The sequence below is a fragment of the Rattus norvegicus genome, chromosome 1 (genome assembly GCF_021556685.1).
Source record: "Rattus norvegicus strain SHRSP/BbbUtx chromosome 1, alternate assembly SHRSP_T2T, whole genome shotgun sequence".
In the NCBI taxonomy this organism is placed as follows: domain Eukaryota; kingdom Metazoa; phylum Chordata; class Mammalia; order Rodentia; family Muridae; genus Rattus; species Rattus norvegicus.
Window position 1 is genome coordinate 146,338,949 of NC_141534.1, and position 14,449 is coordinate 146,353,397.

At 44.4% G+C, this 14,449-nt stretch overlaps 1 protein-coding gene and 1 long non-coding RNA gene across 2 annotated transcripts in view; one reads left to right on the plus strand and one right to left on the minus strand.

Annotated features, from left to right (window-relative positions):
- Positions 1-9,744, minus strand: part of Ap3s2 (adaptor related protein complex 3 subunit sigma 2) — a 40,426-nt gene extending 30,682 nt beyond the window's left edge. Inside the window, 3 exon segments of the mRNA NM_001115039.1 lie at positions 4,267-4,378; positions 5,094-5,185; positions 9,639-9,744. Of these exon segments, the coding sequence (NP_001108511.1) occupies positions 4,267-4,378; positions 5,094-5,185; positions 9,639-9,707 (273 nt within the window). The 5' untranslated portion in view covers positions 9,708-9,744.
- A 1,211-nt stretch (positions 9,745-10,955) lies between these two features.
- Positions 10,956-14,002, plus strand: LOC147996859 (uncharacterized). Its single transcript, XR_015651748.1, has 2 exons — positions 10,956-12,249; positions 12,744-14,002. It is a non-coding gene; the product is annotated as an uncharacterized LOC147996859 (long non-coding RNA).
- Positions 14,003-14,449: the final 447 nt, after the last annotated feature.

Sequence of the window (14,449 nt, forward strand, 5' to 3'; positions counted from 1 at the left end):
ATGGTTTCTATTGGAAACCAAACACTGGAAAGTGGCAGGCCATTAAGCATTAATATTCTAGGACCTAGCAATTATACTCCTCAGGTGTATACCTTACAGAAAGGCGTGGAGACATGAGACTAAAAACAGACACAGACATTTCATAGTGGCACTATTTATAACTCCTTGTATTTTTAAGCAATGTAGTTTTTTTGTTCAACATAGCAGTTAAAGCCAGGCAGTGGTGGCGAACACCTTGAATCCCAGCACTTGGGAGGCTCAGTCAGGCTGATCTCTAAGTTTGAGGCCAGCCTGATCCACAACACAATTTCTTGGATAGCCAGGGCTTCACTGAAAAACCCTGTCTTAAAAAAACAAAAATAAACACAATAGCAGCTAAATATGAGATGGTTTTCAATCACGATACCACCTCATCATGAATCTTTATAACCTGACCATTCAAGTCCATTAGTACCGGGAAATTTTACTAAATTGGAAATTTCTTCACTTACATATGCCAAATTATTTTTTTTCTGGAAAATATTAAAGAACCTCTGAGAAAATGGCAATAACACAACAAGGACTGATTTTTCTTACTATGTATCGGAATTTGTCATAAAACCTCAAAATTCAAACACAGGGCCAGCAGGATCGCTTGGGTAAAGCCTGACAATGTGTGTTATCTCTAGGACTCACACAGTAGAGGGAGAGAACTGACTCCAACAAGGTATTTCTGACCTGGTGCTGGCAGTGTTATGTCAACTTGACACTAGCTAGTCACCACACTGGCCTGCGGGCAAGCCTGTTGGCATTTTCTTGACTGATGATTATGTGGGAAGGCCCAGCTCACTCACTATGGGTGGAACCACTCCTGCGCTTGTGATCTTGAATGGCATAAAAAGGCAAGCCATAGAGAGCAAGCCAGAAAGCAGCAATCCTCATGGCCTCTGCATCAGTTCCTGCCTTTCCTCAGTGATAGGCTGTGATGTGGAACTGTAAACTGAAAGGGTTTATCCCTTTCCTGCCTAAGTTGTTTTTTAATCATGATGTTTTATCACAGCCATAGTGTGGCTGTTTTTGTGTGTCAACTTAACACAAGCTGGAGTTATCACAGAGAAAGAGCCTCCCTTGAAGAAATGCCTCCATGAGACCCAGCTGTAAGGCATTTCCTCAATTAGTGATCAAGCGGGGAGGACCCAACCCATTGTGGGTAGTGCTGTCCCTGGGCTGGTGGTCTTAGGTTCTATAAGAGAGCAAGCTGAGCAAGCCAGGGGAAGCCAGTTAAGTAACGTCCCTCCATGACCTGTACATCAGCTCCTGATTCCTGACCTGCTTGAGTTCCAGTCCTGACTTTCCTTGGTGATGAGCAGCAATGTAGACATGTAAGCTGAATGAACCCTCTCCTCCCCAACCTGCTTCTTAGTCAGTCATGATGTTTGTGCAGGACTAGAAACCCTGAATACGACACATAGAAATCCTAGTAAGACCGACCTCTAAACCTCACCGTAGCACTCACACTGTGATTAAAGGTAGACATTTACAGTAAAATGATTCTTAAAAATAAATGCAGTCCTTTCAGTTGGTGGGATCTGAGTTGCTGTTAGCTCACCTCACTCACTGGCCTGTACCATGCTCACACATACACCACACTCAGTTCTTTACTTTCCCTGAGTGTCCCTTGTCTGGGCTCTTGAAGGCTCCCTGAAGGAACGGCACTTGCTTCCAAATCTAATCCACTGAATCCATCTCTGAGGCTGCTGTTGTCTCCGCGTGACCTCCAACAAGGCAAAGCTGTATTCACTTTAAATATTATTTATGTTTTTTTGTTATGACTTTGCAACAGTTTTGTTGCTTTGTTTTTAGACAGGGTCTCACTGGACCCTCACTGGCCTACTGGCTGGCCTGAACTCACTATGTCGACCAGGTGGGGCCCTAAACTTGCCAATGATCCTCCTCCCTCCTTGTCTCAGGGTGCTGGGATGACCGGCATGCACCACCACAGCTGGTCCGATTTTGTAATTTTATGGGACTCAGTATCAGGTGATCCATAGTAGATGAATTTTCAAACACTGTCCTTCGTCACCATTTAATACTTCAACTATGAAATGTCTAGTTGTTTTTGTAGAAACAGGAAGTGCAATGCTTTCCTGACCTCTAACTCAAAAGGCATGACTTTCATGTAGAGGTCGGAGGGTAACCTCAGGTGTTGGTCCTCACTATCTTGTTTGAGATGGGGTCTCCAGCTCTCTTCTATGCAAGGGCTGGTACCTGATTTTCTGATTTCTCCATTTCCCCATCTGGTGGCCCCTGAGGTTTCCAGCATGTCTGTCCTGTTGTTTTTTCTTTCAAATTCCAGCAGTCTTGTCCCATGCAGTTCTGTTCTTAGTCTGTTTAAACACTCTTTCATCTTCAAGACCGAGAACTCACGAAAGGCAACCAGGGCTCTCTATAATACCCCTGCCTTGGGCACTGTGCTCCCCATAATGCCCCTGTGCTCCCTGTAATACCCCTGCCTTGGGCACCATGCTCCCTGTAATGCCCCTGTGCTCTCCATAATACCCCTGCCTTGGGCACCGTGCTCCCTGTAATGCCCCTGTGCTCTCCATAATACCCCTGCCTTGGGCACCATGCTCCCTGTAATGCCCCTGTGCTCCCCATAATACCCCTGCCTTGGGCACCGTGCTCCCTGTAATGCCCCTGTGCTCCCCATAATACCCCTGCCTTGGGCACTGTGCTCCCCGTAATGCCCCTGTGCTCCCCGTAATACCCCTGCCTTGGGCACCATGCTCCCTGTAATGCCCCTGTGCTCCCCATAATACCCCTGCCTTGGGCACCGTGCTCCCTGTAATGCCCCTGTGCTCCCCGTAATACCCCTGCCTTGGGCACCAGGCTCCCTATAATGCCCCTGTGCTCCCCGTAATACCCCTGCCTTGGGCACTATGCTCCCCATAATGCCCCTGTGCTCCCAATAATACCCCTGCCTTGGGCACTGTGCTCCCTGTAATGCCCCTGTGCTCCCCATAAATACCCCTGCCTTGGGCACCATGCTCCCTGTAATGCCCCTGTGCTCCCCATAATACCCCTGCCTTGGGCACCGTGCTCCCTGTAATGCCCCTGTGCTCCCCATAATACCCCTGCCTTGGGCACCGTGCTCCCTGTAATGCCCCTGTGCTCCCCGTAATACCCCTGCCTTGGGCACCAGGCTCCCTATAATGCCCCTGTGCTCCCCGTAATACCCCTGCCTTGGGCACCATGCTCCCCATAATGCCCTGTACTCCCCGTAATGCTCCTGCCTTGCCTCCTGAGGGCTGGGCTGCACCACCACTGTGCTCACCTGTCAGCTTCCACTCTGTTGTGTAAGAGCTGCTTTTGCTTCCTGTGCACCTTTAGACTCTTCGTTACGAGGACCCCAGTTCTTGGAACTGGTTATGAAAGTAAACTAGGGAGTAAGGCACTATGTATGTTCCATGCCCTGGCTTTAGGCCGCCATTGCAAATAAAATTAAAATGTAAAATACTTAAGATTGGGGAGATGGCTCAGTCTGTAAAGTGCTTGCTGCACAAATAAAGGCCGTGAGCTTCAACTTCCAGAACCCAAACAAAAAGCCTCTGCAGCAAATCCTGGCAAAGGCTGGATGATGCCCAGGATCTGCTGGCAAGTCTAGTCTGTCTAGCAGGTCAGTGGCTCCAGGTCCAGTGAAAGACCCTATCTCAGACAGTAAGGTGGAGAGCAAGTGAGGAAGGCACCCACTGGCCTCCACAGTATCTGCACAAACACAAGTCTTGCACACAGGAAGTGTCTTGCACACAGGAAATATAAATACATAAATGTAATATGGTTTCAGAGCGGAAAGAAAATTCAAAATATTAATAACCGAGGGCAGTGTGAAGGCTGGGTAGGAACCACCATTCAAATCGAAGTCCCGGAAGGTTCTCAGGCCTTTTCCCAGAGCACCACCTGGTGGACGTCTGGAAACTTTTTTTTTTTTTAAAGATTACTATGTATACAGCATTCTGCCTGCATGCATGTATGCCTACAGGCCAGAAAAGAGCAACAGATCTCACTATAGATGGTTGTGAGCCACCATGTGGTTGCTGAGAATTGAACTCAGGCTCTCTAGAAAAGCAGCCAGTGCTCTTAACCGCTGAGCCATCTCTCCAACCCCTGGTAACTCTTATGGACATCAATGAGACTGAAAAAAAAAAAGACCCAGAGGACAGTTACTGAATGCCCCCATCCCCACGCAAACTCAGAGAGTTGTTGCCATTAGTCTGTGACTTCACATACCTGGATGAGGTCCAAGATCCCAAGTTCACTCTCTGATGAATCCACACAAAACACGAAGTAGAGGGTAGCATAGTGCCGGTAAATCAGTTTGTAGTCAGAGCCACCAATCAAACTGTGGGAGACGGCAGTAGCAGTTGAGAACCCAGGTCTTAAGTAAACTTATCAAAGAACGGGAATGGGCCTAACAAAGAAGAGCGGGCATCTCCACATGATGGCAACTGAGTGTGGAAGGGGAGCTTGAGGCCCCTTTACTCCATTGTCACCCTTCTCTTGCCTATCCTGCCAGTGACCATACAGAGTGATGACCAGGGGCTGCAGAGATGGCTCAGAGGTTAAGAACACTGTCTGCTCTTCTGGAGGATTCAGGTTCAATTCCCAGCACCTACATGGCAGCTCACAACTATCTGTAAACTCCAAATCCAGGAGATCTGACACCCAATGCACATAAATTAGAAATAAGTTATATAAAAAGAGAAAGAAAAAATCTCAGTGATGGCTGAAGCTCAGTGCAAGTGTTTCCCAGGAATCAGGCGTCTTCCTGGGCAGCTCATGCTAAGAGCAGGTTACTTGGGTCTGGTGTAGCAGTGCACACCTGTAATCCTAGCACTATGAGGCGAGCAGACCTGAGTTCAGGGCCAGTCTGGACTATACAGAGAAACATGGTTGTGTTGGACCCTCACTCCCAGCCCCCACCAGACAAAAGAATAGGTTATGCTGCATCAGGTAACCATTGACCCCCGCAGTACTAGAAGAAATGAAAACAACCAAGGCCACCCAACGTGGAGCTGGGGGAGGAGGGAGACGGCCACCTGAAGCTGATGGTTTACCTTCCACCTTCTAAGAAGTTACAGATGTTGTCATCTCGCTTGAGGACCAGGTGGAAGGTCTCTCGAACAATCTGCTGTTGAATTTCTTCTGGCTATGGAACAACAACAAAAAAAAAAAATCAGGGGGCAGATGAGGAAAACGTGCACCTATCAATAAGAGCAGATAGGTAAAGAAGGGATTCTGGGCTAGAGAGATCAGCAATGAAGAGCGCTGGGTACTCTTCCAGAGGACCCAGGTTCAATTCCAAGCACCCACATGGAGGCTCACAACTGCCTGTAACTCCAGTTCCAGGGAATCTGACACTCTCACACCAATGCACAATCAATCAATCAATCAACCAATCAAGGGGTTCCAAATGGGGCACAACTGGAAAAGCTCATACATAAGCACACAAAGCACACAGAAGGCAGAGAGTGACTATGGGGAAAACAAGGTTACAGTGATTAACGTGGGCTTATTTACCTAGGTATTTCAGTCACGAGCCTTTATATCTTACAGACAAGCTCAGAGTCAAACAAGGAATTGGAATTCATAATCTCACAAAATCCTTAAATCTTTTTTTTAATCTGACCCCAATCCTCTGAATAAAATCAATACTGGGTATGTAACGAGTCTCAAAGCTCCAGAACTGTATGAAGGTCAAGATGTAATCATGCACATGTCTCAAAGATAAATTTGTCACTTTTACTTAATACCAGTACTACATATGAGATGTTGCTTTACTCACAGACAAAAGATTACTGGCAAAACAGAAAATGTATTTATAGATCTGATTTTGGGACATCTAAACAAAACCACAAATAAACTCTTTTCATTTAATAGTCACTTGTAATCTTGAGAACCTCAATGGTGAATGAATCACATGTTAAATCACATTTGATTTCCATTTATATGTAAGGGTTTTATAATAGGTACAGCATACTTTTTAAAAGCCATGCATGGTGGTTCACTCCTGCAAGGCCACCTAAGACAGGACAGTCACTAAGTTGAAGGGCAGCCTGGTTTATATGGTAAAGTTCAGGCTATCTCAACAAAACAAGAGGGAAGAGTGGGGAGGGGTAGAGAGGAGAGGAGAAAGGAAACCCACTGAGTAGACCATGTGTGTAATCCCAGCACCTGGGTAGGTAAAGGCAGGAAGAAGGTGAGACCCTGTATAAGGAGGTGGGAAAGCAAGAAGTGGCAGTGCTTTAATACCAGCACTTGAAGAAGCAGGTGGATGGATATCTGTGAGTTCAATGCCAGCCTGGTCTACACAGTAAGTTCCAGGTCAGTCAGGGATACAGAGTGAGCCTGTCTCAAAACAGACAGGATAAGGAAGAAACCAAACAGAAACTAGGTAGTTAAAATATCTAAATCAGAACCTGGGAAGTAGTGGTGCATGCCTTTAATCCCAGTGCTTGGGTGGCAGAGGCAGGTGGATTACTGTGAATTCGATGCCGGCTTGTTCTACAGTGAGTTCCAAATCAGCCAGGGCCACAAAGAAAAACCCTGTTTTGGAAAACAAACAAACAACAACAAAACCCTCTAAATCAGGAACTGGAGAACTGGTTCAGCCATTAAGATTTGTTGCTCCTACAGAAGACTTGGGTTCAATTCCCAGTAGCCAGGTGATGGCTGACAACCATCAATAAATCCATTTCCAAGGGATTCATGCTGACTTCTACTCTTCAAGGGCACCAGGTACACATGTGGAACACACATGCATGCAGGGAAACACTCATACATTTAAAATAAATAAATCTACAAATAATATAAACCCTCTGGCCAGTCTTCCCACATGAGGCTGTGTGATGAGTTGGCTGGGGATTGTGTTTAAATGTGGTTCTGCTTTAATCCGCCTGGGCTGGGACCAGAGTCTGTTTTGTCACGCTCCCACAAACAGCAGTGCTTCAGGTCTGGGGACTATACTATGGACTGAACAGGATAAGAAAAATGTTCACCTTGAATCTTCCTTAAACCAAAAAGACACATTAAAAAAATTTTAATCCCTTTTGTTCTACACCACTGAGCTTAGCTTTGAAGTGGCCAGTTCTTTAAAAGCCATTAAGGGAGGCACACCAAAAAACAGGGGACTAATCAGTGAGAGAGTTCCTTAAAAGCTATTGGGGGCCACAAAAAATAAAAGGGGGACTGATTCACTGAGAGGAAGTGGCTGCCTCAGTGTGAGTTCTGAAAACCTCTCAGTATCTACTGAATGTATGAATGCAAACTTGCTAATCACTGGCCCACAAATGGGAACCAATCAATCACTATCTTCCTGGTTTCCATGTGAACAACACAGCAAGCTCACATTTGCTAGGGTGTTGTCAAAGATTAACTCTGTGAGCTCAGAAACACAAAGTCCACTAAGCATCAGCACTTACTTAAACTAACAAAACATCTTTTCAACTAAAGTCTTTATCTACCTATAGATGGAACTGTCAAAAAAACCCTGAGGATGGGGTGGTGGTATCAAAGAATGAAGCCAACTACCTGGCTCAACGAAAGGGCAAACTACGGACGGCTTACACGCCCCAGTTACTTTAACAACCTGTCCTATCTTTTTACTACCCTGCAGTTTTCAAGGGAGTTTCACTCAAGCAGTTCTTAAACAATTCTATGATCTTCAGAGATATACAAACAGCCAATAAGCACAAGACAGGTGCTCAGCATCCTTAGTCACTATGGAGACAAACATTAAAACCATTTAAAAAGGAGATCCATTTTCATCCACTAAAATGCCTTTAATTAAAGACAACATGGCTAGGATTATATAGCTCAGTGGTGGAGGATTGCCTAGAATGAGGGATGCTCTGAATTCACTTCCTAGTTCAGAAGGAAACATGTTGAAATTGGAAACTGATACACTGCTCGTAGCAATATGAAAGAATACAACCACTAGGAAAACACTTGCCAGTTTCCTAGATGTTTACCACTTAGTTATCATGTGGCCTAATGATTCTACTACATATAGTCAGGAGAAATAAAAAGAAATGCCCATACTAAGACTTAACAAATGATATGTTCAGAGCAATGAACGGGAAATGTGAATGAACTGGAGCACAGTGTGGCGCATGCCTGCAGTTCCAGGAAGTGGAAGGCTGTAGTGGGATCTTTTCTCTTTCGGTGGCTGGTTTGTTGGGTTTTGTTTTTGTGGTTTATAATGTCTTCATTATGTAGCCAGGGTGGCTTTGAACTCACAATCCTCCTGCCTCAGTTTCCCAAGTGCTGTGATTATAGACATGTACCCACCAGGCCTACCTGAGTAGAAGGATTTCCAGTTCCAGGACAGCCTGAGTGTGCGCATGCATGCGCGCACGAAAACACACACACACACACACACACACACACACACACACACACACACACACACTACAATACAGATGAAACGTAAGGATATCTTGTAAGTGAAAGAGAAAGTAGATAAGTGCTTGCTTAGGGACAGGGGAGTTGATTGCTAACAGAGAGAGTTTCTTTAGGAGTAGATAAAAATGTTCTCAAATTGTAATAGATGTCACCAAACTGCATACATTAAGTAGCTATATAGTGATATATAGCTCAATAAAAAAATGTAGAAAATAGGAGAAACAAATGCACACACAAATTGAAGCTATATTAAGTGTTTTTCTTTAAAATGTTCTTGGAAAAGTCCTATTTTAAAAAGCAAGTTTTTTTTTTTAATTTATGATGAAAAAGGAATAAAAGGCCCAGAGACATTTCTTAACCTGTAGAAAAGGTGGGGCTGAAGCTTAAGTGTTTTCTGATTCCATTTCCTCTCATGCTTAATCAGTCTCTCAGATATTTTGAAACCTAAGCATGAATAAAAGGTTGCGGAACAGGAGGCAAATAATGACATTTGCGTTTTCCCAAAGGAAATGTTTCTAGAAAATTCAAATTTACATGAACATTGCTGAGGCATCCCAGGATGACATTTGTTTGTTTATTTAATTATTTGGTTTCTTGGGATACGGTCTGGTGTAGCTCAAGCTGGCTTAGAACTAGCTGTGTATTGTAATAACTTTGAAGTCCTGATCCTCACGCCTCCATCTCCTGAGTTCTGAGTTTAAAGGTGCGCACTACTACAATGGGCATCTTGTAATATTTCATTCCCTCCGATTTTTAAAGAGACTCTGTAACCCTACAGGATAAAAAGTAGTTCAACCCTGATGTGTCCCAGTCAATGCTGAAGCAAGTGATTCCAGGAAAGCACTTCTCTCTATGCACTTGAGAAAATATAAACTAAAAGAACCCAACGACCGGATCATCATCACACAACTACACTCATCAATAAAAAAAAATATATATATATATAAAAACTTAAAAACAGAGGCTTCTGTCATCCAAGATCTCAATGAGGCACACCGTGTACTGCGTCTGGACCTAAGACCCAAGGGAAAGTGTCACAAAGCACAGAAAAGCCAGATCCAGGAAGGATGAGGGAGGAACAGGGGGGTGGGTCATGCACGGTGCCGGAGCCGGAGATGCTGCCCAGCGCTGCTGCGGGCCATGGGGAAGGGATAGGCTCGGGTGCTCCACAGGGGCGTGACGGGCCAGGCCGCACTCACAAAACGCTGGTAGAAGCGGACCAGCCGCGGTTTCCCATGGTTGTTGAAAACCAGAATCGCCTGAATCATCTTTGCCGGTCCCGCTTCTCTCGGCACCGGCTGCTCCAAGAACGCACCTTCTTCCGGCACAACAAGGACACTTCCGGTTGGTGTCCTGCTGAAAGCTGCCCTTGGAAACCTAGTCTCGGTACCCCGGGATCCGAGCGCCAAAGGGTCCGGCCGCTCTGGCACCCTAGAAAAGTCAGCGCGCTCGCCTAGAGAGCATATCTATAGAAACCCAGGAGCATGGTCGCAGTCAGCCTGGCAACCAAACCTGGCTAGGATTGAGCCCCTCATTCTGGTTCCATCCTGGAGCCAACCGCATCAGCAACAAAGATCGGGACTGGCAATTAGTGCCAGCAGCTGCACCAGTTTGAGGGAATTAGGAGGTGCTTGTGTGACTTCTTACCTTGGGCCAGCAAAAGCTAGGCTTTTATTTTTCATTATTACAATGTTGGAGTGAGTTAGGCAAAAGTCTGCTAGTGCAAATGGTCATTCTCGCCTTTAAATGGTGAAAGTTGATATTATAAGGAATCTCTCGTCCAATCCCATTTAAAAGGAACTGTTGGTTTCAAATTGGTTAACACCTTTTCCCTTTTATTTATTCATTTGTTTGTTTATATGTTATCTTTCCTTGAAACAGAGGCTCACTAAGTCGCCCTGGCTGGCTTTGAATTCAGAGATTCGCCGAACTCTGCCTCCTAAGAGCTGGGATTAAAGGCTGCACCACCACATACATCCCTGGTTTTTAGTAAATAAAAATTCAAATGACTAGTGCATTGAAGTGTGACAAAATGATTCAAATGTTGGGCAGAAATATCAAAGACAATTCTAAAACAGAGTAACAAGAAGGAACCAGCTTTGCCCACCAATCAAACCAAGTAGGATAATTTGAAGTATGTTTTAAAGTTACATTTATATGTTTATTGGAGAGGACACACCCACCTGCAATGGTGCATGTGTGGAAATCAGAGAACTTTGGGAGTCAGTTCTCTCCTGCCATGTAAGTTCCAGAGATTCAATGTAAGTCATCAGCCTTGACAATGCCTTTACCTCACAAGCCCCAAATCATAATTAAAGGGAGACATAGTGGGGTTGGGGATTTAGCTCAGCAGTAGAGCGCTTGCCTAGCAAGCGCAAGGCCCTGGGTTCAGTCGCCAGCTCCGGAAAAAAAAGAAAAAAAAAAAGAAAAAAAAAAAGAAAAAAAAAAAAAAAAAAAAAAAAACAAGGAAAGGGAGACATAGTATTGAACTGTAACGCAATAAGCTGTGGTAAACATTTTTTTTTGGTTCTTTTTTTTCGGAGCTGGGGACCGAACCCAGGGCCTTGCGCTTCCTAGGCAAGCGCTCTACCACTGAGCTAAATCCCCAGCCCCTTGTGGTAAACATTTTTAAAGATTTAATTTTAATTATGTCCTAGGTGTATGTGTCCCCATGTTGGCATGAACATATGGGTTCAGGTGCCCTCAGAGACTAGAAGAAGCCACCTTAGAGCTGGAGTTTACAGGCAGCTGAAGCGAATGCTGGGAGCCACTCCAGTCATTTGGAAGAGAAGTAGTCGTCTTTTCTGGCCCTTGGCATGAAATAATTTTAGAATGTGGTGTAGTGGGCATCATCATTTGGCTGTAGGAAAGAATTTAACAAATGCAGCTGAGATAACTGATTAGTACTTTGAGGAAAAGCAGCTTAGTTCCTTGATACTTTCATAGAAGTTAGGGTCACAGTGGATGAAAGAGGTTAAAAAAAAAAAAAAACAGAATAAGGGGCCAGGAGATGGCTCCGCAGGCGAACTCACTTGCCCTTTAAGCCTGACAAACTGAGTTTGATGCCCAGAACCCAAAGGAGAAGAGAACCGGCTTCCAAATACTGTCTCTACTTGCTGTGCACTTGTGTTCACACACAGCATTAGTAACAATGAAGGTGTATGACAGTGACAAAGCTCAGGATGTAACACAGGTGCTTACACAAAACCCCGGGTTCTGACCCCAGCACTATAGCTGGTATGACAAGCACATGCCTGTAATACTTGTGAGATAGAGTATTCCTCAAAAGGAGTAACAAAAGAAATAGATGCAGAGGCCATTGAGATGTCTCAGCACATAAAGACACTTGCTGCCAATCCTGATGACCTCACCTGGATTCCCAGAAGCCACATGAGAGAACAAACTTAATTGTCCTCTGACCTCTGTGCATACACACTAATAAATCTAACAACAACAAAAAAAAAAAACAAGCAAACAAACAAACAGAACTTTTTTTTAAAGGAGTAGATGCAGGAAATGAAAAACGTTTAATTTCATTATAAATAGAAGAAAAGACAAAGTATATTTAAGAATTTTCACTTTATCAAATATTTGTTCAAAATCTTCATCCCAATTCTGGCCAAAATAGCATGGAATTGGTTCTCTCCTACATTGATACTAAGACTGTAGTCTAAAAAAACCCTTTTTGGAAGCAATTCGGTAATATATCATGAATTTGACAAGAGGTACTGATTCCCAGTGACCTAACTCTTGGAAACTTTTTTTCTAAATTATCAAAAATACAACAGGGGGGGTTGGGGATTTAGCTCAGTGGTAGAGCGCTTGCCTAGTATGCGCAAGGCCCTGGGTTCGGTCCCCAGCTCCGAAAAAAAAAATTAAAAAAAAAAAAAAAAAAAAACAGGGAGCTGGCTGGTGGTGAGTGCCTTTGACCTCAGCACTGTGGAAGCCAAGGCAGGGAAGATCTCCAGGAATTTGTGATCAGCCTGGTAAATATATATAACTATGTGTTTTGACAGTGATGAAGTAACAATAACGGGAAATGTAACATCCGAACTTTACATGTAGACATATTTTGGGTTTTCTTTCTTTCTTTCTTTCTTTCTTTTTTTTTTTTTTTTTTTTTTGGTTCTTTTTTTTTTCGGAGCTGGGGACCGAACCCAGGGCCTTGCGTTTCCTAGGCAAGCGCTCTACCACTGAGCTAAATCCCCAACCCTACATGTAGACATATTAAAGAGCCAAGATAATAACAATTATTTACAGGACAGAATGAAAGTATGGGTCTTGGGGTTGGGGATTTGGCTCAGTGGTAGAGCGCTTGCCTAGCAAGCACAAGGCCCTGGGTTCGGCCCCCAGCTCCGAAAAAAAAAAAAAAAAGAAAGAAAGAAAAAAAGAAAGCTATTCAGGGACCCCACACAGTTTGAGCCAAGCCATTTTTCTGTCCTGGGAAGAGAGTTTTGTCTCAGTTTTTCTAACTGCTAAGCCTGAAATCTTTTACTTTTTCTTTGTGTGTGTGAGTGTGTGTGTGTGTGTGTGTGTGTGTGTGTGTGTGTGTGTGTGTGTGTGTTGGGGTGACCATATGCTACTGTTTGCATGACTATTGCAGCATTGCAGCCCGCAAACAGCTGATGGAGTTGGTTCCCTCTCCCACCAGGTGAGTTCTGGGGATCTAGCTCAGCTTCAGGCTTGGTAGCAAGCACTTTGATTCATGGAGCCATCTTACCAGCCTTTTGGTGTTCTATTGCTTGCATGGTTTGGTATTGGTTTTGTAGAGGTCTCAATCTGTAGCCTGGTCTAGCCTCAAACTTATGGCAGCCCTGTCTTCCCCCTCTGCCTCCCAAGCACTGGGATTATAGGCATGAACTTCCTGCCTGGCTTCGAAATCCAGTTCTTTTCTACAGAACACAAGGTTTTCCCTTCCCCAGGAGGCTGATTTCAGCCCAGCCTCAGGCTGGGCTCCTGCTAAACCACTTATGCATTCCAACACTTCCCCAATGCCAGAGTCTGAGCATCTTTCTTGACTCCTTCCTCTTTCTTGGGACTTGATTCTGCTCTCTAAATACCTCTCCATGGGCCCTTTTCTCACTCTCTTCTTTGTCTCTGTCTTTGCTGCAGGCCAAACCACAGTGTTCTTTCCTGATAACCTTGTGGATAACCCCAATCTCCACCACCTTCAAGGGTAATAAGGCCCCATCATGACTAGTCTGCAAGCCACCGGGATATAGGACACCAATGATGTGATTTTTACATCCTCTTGTCCCAAACCTTTTGAGGCCAAGGAAGCAGGGGACAATGGAAAAGACTAAAGCTTTGCTTTGAAAGCTCTGGACTTGAATCCTGGCTCCTCCCCTTAGAAACTGGGAGAGTTGTCTGATCTGCCTGAACCTCTCTTCCTCCTCCGTGTTTTGCATGTGGAAACAGAAGTCGGGTGATCAAAAAATGTGGACTTTGATCCCAGCATTCAGAAAGCAGAGGTAGGTAGATTTCTGAAGTTCAAGGCCAGCCAGGAATACATACTGAAACCTTGCCTCAAAATAAAAAAAAAAGAAAAGAAAAGAAAAAGAAAGAAAGAAGAGAAAAGAAAAAGAAAAACCAAGTGGGAAAACAAGTGGGGTTGGGGATGTGAATTTTAAGACTGGGGATGTAGCTTAGGTGGTATAGTGCTTGCCTAGTATACCCAAAGCCCTTTGGATGCAAGCTTGTAATCCCAGCCCTGGAGAGGTCAATCTGTAATGTACGAGGTACTCCCTCAGAAAAAGAAATGTAGGTTCTGAAGCTGACTGCCCGGATGTAAATATATCAATATGAATATATACTACTCATAGAGCCTCAAAGCTTCACTCTTATGTATCATAAATGGGGGTATTAATCCTATGTACATTGTAGAATTGTGGTGACAGAGTACTCCAAGTACTTAACATAAGTACTAGCATCAGGAAGAACTCAGTATTGTCAGTACGGGTCACAGAAAGCACATGTCACCGCGTTTGACACATGAAGTTGAATCAATAAT